Source organism: Python bivittatus, unplaced genomic scaffold (assembly GCF_059951505.1).
Source record: "Python bivittatus isolate LINGU-HERP-01145 unplaced genomic scaffold, Pbiv_v1 ctg000020_np1212, whole genome shotgun sequence".
In the NCBI taxonomy this organism is placed as follows: domain Eukaryota; kingdom Metazoa; phylum Chordata; class Lepidosauria; order Squamata; family Pythonidae; genus Python; species Python bivittatus.
In genome coordinates this window covers 97,441,136-97,450,193 of record NW_028277030.1, presented here as the reverse complement: position 1 = coordinate 97,450,193, position 9,058 = coordinate 97,441,136, and the positions used below count along the sequence as shown (strand labels likewise).

The window sequence follows — 9,058 nt, the reverse complement described above, 5'->3', positions numbered from 1 at the left end:
GGTATCTTGGAAATCTTTGCTGGATTTGCTGAGAATTGCCACCACTTAAAATGGGCAAGGAGACTGTTTTTAGAGATCTATGAACATGTTAGGTGACTCACAGAAATACAAGAAATTGTAACAGTGAATTAACAGCTTGTATATTGTATTGTGCATATTGACCAATATGTCAACATATGAAAAAGTTACAGACTGGCTAGCACAAGCGGGCAATGCCTGTGTAAGAGATTTCAGTCTACAGGCAACTATGGTGGCATGAAATCTTTACAGGGGAAGAAGTAATATAAACATGGTTCTTGGCCATAGAGCTCAGTTGACCTTTAAGCATTTTTTTTCTCCTTTCTTTTGTAAGCAGGCCCAAAAAGAAACGTGTTGAACTTGACTCCCATTGACTGTACTCATGCAGTTTTCTTGGTAGCATCATGGAAAAGCTCTCTTTCAGGGCTTTCTTTGACTTACTGATTTAGCCAACAGAAAACCCAGTATTTTAGGTCCAACACAATTTGTTAAAATTCTCAAAGATCTTATTGATACAGTAATTGATGAACTTCTTGGCACAAGGGTAGTTAAATTTATCAATTGCTATTTATATATTTTTGCATCCTAGGGAATTTCCAAAGATTGTTCTGCAACCTGTAGACTAAACATTTATTTATGGAAAGTGAATGTTAACTGGTACTTGACTAGTAGTAGGAAAATGTAAATATAAAAAAAGTTACTCCTTAAGAAGAATCAATCATTTTATGTGCTTCTGTTTCTAACCTTCTCTCATGTGAATTATGTAGTAATACATACAGGCCCTCTAACTTTTATCTGAATCTAAAATAGGTCACTAAATTGTGAGAAAAGGTACTATTCTGTCTGCAATAAACATGTCATTTTTTTCAGAGATAGTGTACTTTCCAAGAAAAAAAAAACATGTACATGCCTGTCTACATGAGCTATGATAATCTGTCAGCTAGGAGATGGTAAAGAAATGAGGAAGTTGAAAGCTAAGCACGAAGGCTATTCCCCCCCCTTTTTTTCAGGAATACCTAAATTAATCAGAAGGTACACAACTATTAATTTTTAAATCTCAAAACTGTCCAGTAAGCACCAGAATATTATGCTACAGTACATGGTTGCTTGCCAATAATGCAAAAATGCTTTTTTTTTTTTTAATGGATGAATCTTTTTATGGATAATTTTAAGGCCAGAAATTGAGTTTACAATTAAAGCCTTTTCTGGCAGTTCTGTCGCAGTAGTGCCAGATATTATAGAGAAAATGTATCTGTTAAATATTAAAATATGTTTTTTAAAAAAGTTCCTTTATATCTTGTGACATAGAATAAGTTATGAATTGAAGTCACTCCAGCTATTAGGTTTTAAATAGGCAGATTTCCATATTGTCAAGGCAATGGTTATAGTAGCTTTATAAATAAATACCTTTATGGCCATATCACAGATTAATACTTGTGTTCCACATCTGTTGTTGGAAGATTCTATGCAGTTTAAGAATTTAGCCTACAGGATAATGAATGTTTGAAGATGTTTGATTGCAACTAGCCACTTTCAAAGGTACAGCACTGAGCAAGAAGAGAGATTAGAATGTTAATAAATCTCCAGGTAAGGATACTGGTTCTGTCGACTCTGATTTTCATTCAATATTCTATATAAAGCCTTTGCTATTTATAAAATCCAGTGTTTATTTCCAGTTTGCTAAAGGGTGTGAAAACAAAACAGCTCCAACAACCATGAAATTAAACATGATACATGTTTACAAATATCTAGGAAACAGTGAGAGCCAAGATTTTTATCCTTCTTTCAAACTTCCTTAATTTGGTGCTTTCCAGGTGTAGTTGGCCCTTAGCCATGCTGGGAGTGATGGGAGTTGTAAACTGCACTTGGCAGATACTAAGAGTGGGGAAAGCTAGGCTAAATTACACTACCTGAATTCCACAATCTTTCTGTACCAAGTATACATTTAATCTGAGTTCATCCAGTTCTGTGAATTAAGTAGCAAGCACACATTGTGGATGATCACAAACTGAATAAATATAAAAATTTAGATAGCTTCATAATTGTGTTGAGAAATAATAATAATACTAATTTAAAAAAAAAACTCTCTGCCTAATAAATCTTATAGGTGAATACAGCCATGGGGGTAACCTGAGCTATCAGTTCCAAATAGAAAATAAGCTTTCAGTTGTTTCTGGGGACGCCTCAGAATGTGGTAGGTTGACAAAATTTGGATCCAGAAATCTTGGTAACTGATTCTTGTACAAGCCAGTATGGTTTTGGTAGTGATGTAATAGATTTAGAACCAGAATGTTCTGCAGCTATAATGTTCCTTTGTTTTCCGTCAGTGCAAGATTGGTCAAATTACTTCACTTATGTGAGAAAATAAATAGTGTACTTTTATCATTAAGCATCTGTCACCAATGATAAAATCTGCTGAGTGTAACAGTGGTATGAAGTTCAGCCACATTCAGGCAATTTAGAAAATATCACACTGCTTTCTTGAACTATCTTCTATAGACAGCAGATTTTCTGTAGCAGTTCAGCAAGCCTATAATAAATCAAAGGAAACAATTCTCAGTATTTTGTTTAGACAAGATTGATATACATACTCTAAGAGGAAAGATCCAAAGTCAACATAATCACCAGGTCGGACTGTATCAGTTCAACATGCAGGGACCGCTTGCTTTAATGTGCTTATACTATATACTAGCAATCATTTGCTGCTCATAGATAAGGAAATGTCTTATCTATTCACCTTTGCTTGCTGATTTTCTATAACAGAAAGCTTTTAACATATGCAGCCATTTAGTCTGAAATGGCAAACTGCATTAAGTAGCTCTGATTGTACCACTTATTTATTTACAATTTATAAGGTTGTCTAATTCCATAGTGATTCTGGGCAGCATACAGCACTAAAAACAGCATGAAAACAAAATAAGGGAAAAAATGATGTTAATAATCATTAACACAAGTAATCCACATATATTTTCAGTGGCCTCATTTTGATGTTAAAGAGGAAGGGTGAGAACGTTGAGCCCTGTGGCATCCCACATTTCAGGAGCTTTGGGCTCTATCTCTCCCCTCCCACCAACACCAGTAGCAACCAACCACAGAGAAAAGAGAACTACCACAATATGGTACCCCTCTCAATCCCCACAGGCAGTCCAGTGTTAATAACCAGGACGGTTGTACTGCCCTGTCTTGGTTCCACCAGTGATCATCAACAAGTATAATCAGTGCTGTCTCACTACTATGCCCCAGTCCGAAAACTGATTGAGAAGGGTTTAGATACTCTGTTCCCTCTAGGACCATCTGAAGCCACAGTCTGACCACTTATTCAGCAACCTTCCCTAAAAAGGGAAGGTTGGAGACTGGATGAAGATTGTCATGGACTGTTGGGTCCGGCAGTGACTGAAGAGGTGGCACGCCATGGCCTCTTTCAAGATAGGTTGAACCATTACCTTCCTCACAAAGGCTGACACACCACATTAGATAACCTTCAAACTGATCATTTTTGTATTGAGTTCTAAATATAACATTTGTATTAGTTCTAAAGTTTTGAGTTCTAAATATAAACTTTGTGCACAGCATATGTAGTATAGTGCCCAATCTCAAATACATTGCTATAGTAGTAAACATATAATTCCATTAGTTTATGCTTATGGAAATAAAGTTCCCTAAGATCTGCAATAAACTTTGTTGGTGACTATTTGCCCTGTAGTATACAGTTGCAAAAACAGTATGTTAAAATTTTATAGTATATTGAGAAAGAAATAACAGGGCTTTAAACCCTAAGAATTTTATACTACAAACCTCTACTTCTTGTCTTTCTAGGAGGGTTTCTGTTCCATTTTGATCCATCATATGTGCTGGCGTGTCCCTGTTGACTGGAATGTTAGACTTTTCATTCTCCCATTTTGCAAAACCTTTATTCTTTCCAGATTTACTATAGAACTTGGATTTCATTTTGGGGAAAGTGTGTGATCCTGAATCACCCCAACCTGGTTCATTCCACAGTGGTTCTGTCTGAGTTGCTTGACTAGTGGTTACCCGCTGGAGATGAACTGAAATCTTCTGAGAGCAGCCAGTTACAAGTGTGATTGCTCTGCTATCAAGATCCTGATTTTGTGGGGTTACAGTGGGGAATTTAAATACTTCATCTTGTACTGCAATATAACAAACAGCAAATTAATTAAGTTAATGTGAAGTACAGTATGGAACAAATGCTGGCTAGATAGCAAATTAATTTCAGCTAGGAAAGATGAAGGCGCCTCAGTAATTTGAAGGTTTTCTTTCAACACTGAAAAGTTTGTATACTGTATTTGTAATTTACAGGATTTTTCTTTAAGGTGCGCGCGCGCACACACACACACACACACACACACATTCATCCCTTGATTTTGAATTTGTTTTCATTTTGCATCCACACCCCTAGTTTTGATGGGATCTAACACTATTTTAGATCTGTCCATCATACTGATAAATCAGAAAGGTTTTAACTACTTCCCCAATCTAGTTTATTCTCGAAGTGTTAGACTACACCTCTCAACATGACAGAACCTACAGAAAATACTCCTGGATGGCATGGGGTTGGGGAAGGCTGACTTATAGTAACCAACAGTTAAAAACATTTGATACATTATAAAACAAGAAACCTATCCTAAGTCATCAGCTTAACAATCAAACATTTAAAATCCCAGTAAGAAAATAATCTTACAAATTTCTTCAAGCCCAGCTAATCTCAGTTAAGAATCTTACAAAGAAATGTCTTCCTTTCTTTCATAAATAGGTCAATGCAGTCAATAGCATTAAATGTCTTCTACTCAACCATGTTTGAGATTCACACTTATCAATCTAGATAGCCAGCAGGCACATTCTGAAGCTCCAGTCTGTACGTATCTTATGAAAAAATTGCATTTCCAAACCCATGAAATATTTTGCTATTATTTCCTGTTTTGATAAACACAAAAGGAAAATCAAATCTACAGTATTCCCTAACTAAAGCAAAGTTGTATGGGTAGAGCTTTATTTCATATTCTTTCTAACTTCTCCTATTTCCTCCTCTGATAAAATCACATAATCTAAATCCAAGGCTGTAAAAGGCTTCATTGATAGGAAATTATCCTTAATATATCCTTTTACGTTTGTCGAAGTATTTATAAGCTATCTTTCTGGCCCAAGTCCACTCCTTATGATCCATGATGATACTGTTATTCTTCTGAGAAACTTTCTCGCAGATGACCTTGCTCTTTTAACCAAGTTGTTTTTAAAAAGAGTACTGTAGAGACAAATAATCCAGTGGTGCAATCCTATGCTTCCCATCAGTCTGGCTGGCCTGCTTATCAGCTTCCTGCAGCCAGAAGCAAAGAGCAAAACAGTTTGGCAGCCTCATAACCATCTCAGGAATAGGATGGTCAAATGAGAATGATACCATCAAGAGGTTTTCAAAGATGCATGATGGTACCTGAGTGGTTGGTTTAATCCTGGTCTGTTCTAGTTAGATGGGTGGAAGCCTGATTCAGCAACAGGCAGCCCTGGTATTATTTTTTTTCCTCCCTGTATTTCCAAAGTGACAATCCTAAAGTCTTCCACTGTCACAGTTTTGGTTCTGATATTTGTAGTCAGGCCCATCTAGGAAAGACCACCACTCTAAAACTTCCTTCCTCCTCCACTTTTACTCTTAGATTCAGACAGATTTGATTTAAACAGAACTGAGCCTGAAACTGAAGCATTTTGATCTTCCTTCCTCTCTGGTTGTCATGAGCTGAGAAAAGAACTCCAGAGAAGAATACGGTTGGCATTCCCAATATTTCAAATCTTTCAAATCATAAATCATAGAGTAATCTGTACAAAATGTTTATGTATTGATGTTCTGGCTTTCAAGGTTAAAGCCAGTCCTTTAAATAACCATTTCCTTGACCTTTCCAAAACAGGTCCCTTTGCTCATCAGATATCTACACTGGAAATGATCTAGGTGAACATAAGAAACACAAACTGTAAATTACTGTTGTGGCATAATTGTCCTTAAACAAAAATCGAACTCTTTGTCTCAGAAACTGGGCCTCACTTCAAGCAGCAACCACACAAATCCTCTTGTTATACCAACAGCGGGAGTTCCAGATGAGGTGCAACACTGAGGATGAAAGTTGCCATGCAATCTCTAGAAGGTGTTCGTAGTTGCTCCAAGTATAGGTTACTGCTCTGGTAGAGAGATCTATCCCTATCCAGAAGGGGGAGTATTGGGATCGTCAGCTATGCAGATTGAGCCATGTGAATCTCATTGGAGAGGATACCCCATTAAAATAATTTCAGGCTTTCTTAAGAAACTCTGCAAGCTAAACTAATAGGGCAATCTCAGGTCACATAAGAAGCACTCTGTTTCATAAGGGCAATAATTAGTGCATTCAAGACAATCATTCCAAACACTTTGGGCTATGAAAGGCACGGGTTGAACAATCAGCCATGAGACATGGTGTCTTCTCTTACCTGCAGGCAATGATGGGCTATTGGGCAAAGAACCATGACCACTGTTCAGGGAGGTCCCTCTGGCAAATTTCCTGCAAGCTAGAACTAGCAGATCCCTGCATTGTTTATGGCAGTTGGCACCGCAATCTGGAGTAAATCACCAGCAAAGGAATAAAGAATAGTTAGTTCTGGTAAACTGCTGTTTCCAAAATGAGATGGCCCAGCATAAAATTTTGCATTTGCAAAAAGTTTTCAAAAATCAGAAGTAACATTCCTATATAACTGATATGTGGATGGCAGCAGAATATGAACTGTCACACTAAAAGGGGTGTCAGGGTTGGCTATATATTCCTCTGCCTGTGAGACAATGGCAGAGATATCTACTCTTTCCAACTGTTTTGGCACTTACAATGCAGCACGGATAGATTGAGAAATGGTACAAATATTGCTGTGGAGAAAGTATGTTTGGAATCTCATGGGGAGGTCTCTTATAATATGTAATATGGACTGAAGAAGAAGCTGGTAGAAAGAAAAAGATTAAAAACTTCTGTATCTACTACTGCTTCATTCCAACTCTCACGCCAAAAGATTTTTTTCTAAGAGAAGCAAGAATTCTACATATAAATTTATTCATTACTTTAAAATGTCTCACTCACTCACTCACTCACTCACATACTCACTTGTCTCAGAGTATTAGTTGCTTTCATATAACCAAACTGTTTCCCAACTGGATAAGATCAGCTGATTTTCAGTATAAAAGGTAAGCAAAATAAATGGCATTGCAAGGCAGCTAAAGTAAAGCATCTTTGAATCCCAGTTAATTTAATGAGAGTTGAATGGCATTAAATGTTAGTAAGAGGATCCTGTAAAAACAGTAGACCACCATAGGTAGTCTATCCTGTCAGTATCTTGGGTCCCTCAACATTCAGACTATGTGACGCCCTCCATGCTATTTTCCCTCTAAAATGCATTTCCTCAATCTCAGTGTTTCTCAACCTTGGCAACTTTAAGATGGGCGGACTTCAACTCTCAGAATTCTGGCTGGGGAATTCTGGGAGTTGAAGTCCATCCATCTTAAAGTTGCCAAGGTTGAGGAACACAGCCCAGTCTGAACTGCCAGCTGTTTCTGCCATTCATGGCTCTCTTATACTGCCAAATGTAATGTGCTGAAGCATTTTCAGTCTCAGTTGTGGGGTAAAGTTAAGAGAAGGAGCATGCTATTTATATATGCTGGGAAAATCAAGCCAGGAAGTATTTTGCACACATTCTAAAACTGACTAGAAAGGATGACGATCTAGTTTCTTGATAAGATTTTGGGGGAATGCTACTAGAGAGTGGAAACTTGCCAAGAGGCAGCAGGAAGATGAGAATGCCCCATTTTTCTGCTTCTCACAAAGAACTGGAGGTCAGGAATGGAAGACTGGCTAAAACCGGTATTACGTTTGCAGAGTAAAAAATGGACTAAGACTAAACAAGGCTGTAACTGGGAAGCCAAGCAGCTCCTACTTCTCCCACTGCTATGTGGTGTGTGCCTCATGCTAACATTATAAACACATTTGGTGGTACACAAACCTACTAAACAGTAATGGTGCTTGGGAAGACATCTGCTACCCTGGTGCTTCACACACAGAAGCATTTCCTTACTTCCTAGATCCAGTTTTCTCGATCAAGGAGCCAGCCAAAGAAATCTTCCTCCAAGATGCTCTATGCTGTGTCCCAGTTTTCTGTTCTTCCTGACTTTCAATGTTCTGTGATTCTGAGCAACCTCAGACTTCACAGGCATGGATTTTAAATTATCTATCTATCTATCTATCTATCTATCTATCTATCTATCTATCTATCTATCTATCTATCTATCTATCTATCTATCTATCTACCCACCCACCCACCCACCCACCCTATCATCTATCATAATTTATTATTCTATTCTATTCTATTCTATTCTATTCTATTCTATTCTATTCTATTCTATTCTATTCTATTCTATTCTATTCTATTCTATTCTATTCTATTCTATTCTTATATCTATATCTCTATCTATATCTATATCTATATCTATATCTATATCTATATCTATATCTATATCTCTTTGGTTTGCTTATGAACCAAATATCCATAGTTTTGCAAAACTCAGGGTTCCCTTTAGGCAACTTGTTTTCCACTAGCATTCTCCAGATGACTGCTTTTAGCAAAAGTAATGTTCAATGCCAAAACTGATGCACACCCACAGTAGATAATTTGAACCAGTTTTAAAAGAACTTAATCATTAAAAATAAACTGAACAACAGTTGAAGAATCTGGTATGGTTTTGCAGTCTGCAAATTTTAAAGTCTGCAACCCTATGTGCATTTACTTTGAATCCATTGCACCCAGTGAGTTTAGTTGGAGTAAGCATGCACAGGGTTGGCAATTACTCAGATTAATCTGAGTGCAAAAATGTATTGGATGGTACTTTTGCCAGCAATCAAAAGACCGAGTATTAAACAATCTAGAGACTATACGGCCATGCGTGATTTACAGTACCTTTGCATTTGTAGCCTTGCTTGATTATACCCCAGAGCTGTAATTAAAGACAAAAGAAATAAAAAAGAAA

General features: G+C 37.1%; 1 protein-coding gene across 4 annotated transcripts in view; it reads right to left on the bottom strand.

Annotated features, from left to right (window-relative positions):
- Positions 1–1,666: 1,666 nt before the first annotated feature.
- The window catches only part of RASGRP3 (RAS guanyl releasing protein 3), a 60,272-nt gene continuing 52,880 nt past the window's right edge, over positions 1,667–9,058 (bottom strand). For all 4 annotated transcript variants that reach the window (XM_088144873.1, XM_025166565.2, XM_007420646.3 and 1 more), the window contains 4 exons: positions 8,989–9,025; positions 6,487–6,612; positions 3,814–4,166; positions 1,667–2,548 (listed from right to left, as the gene is read on the bottom strand). In XM_088144873.1, the coding sequence (XP_088000999.1) occupies positions 2,540–2,548; positions 3,814–4,166; positions 6,487–6,612; positions 8,989–9,025 (525 nt within the window). In that variant the 3' untranslated portion in view covers positions 1,667–2,539. The remainder of the gene's footprint in view (positions 2,549–3,813; positions 4,167–6,486; positions 6,613–8,988; positions 9,026–9,058) is intronic.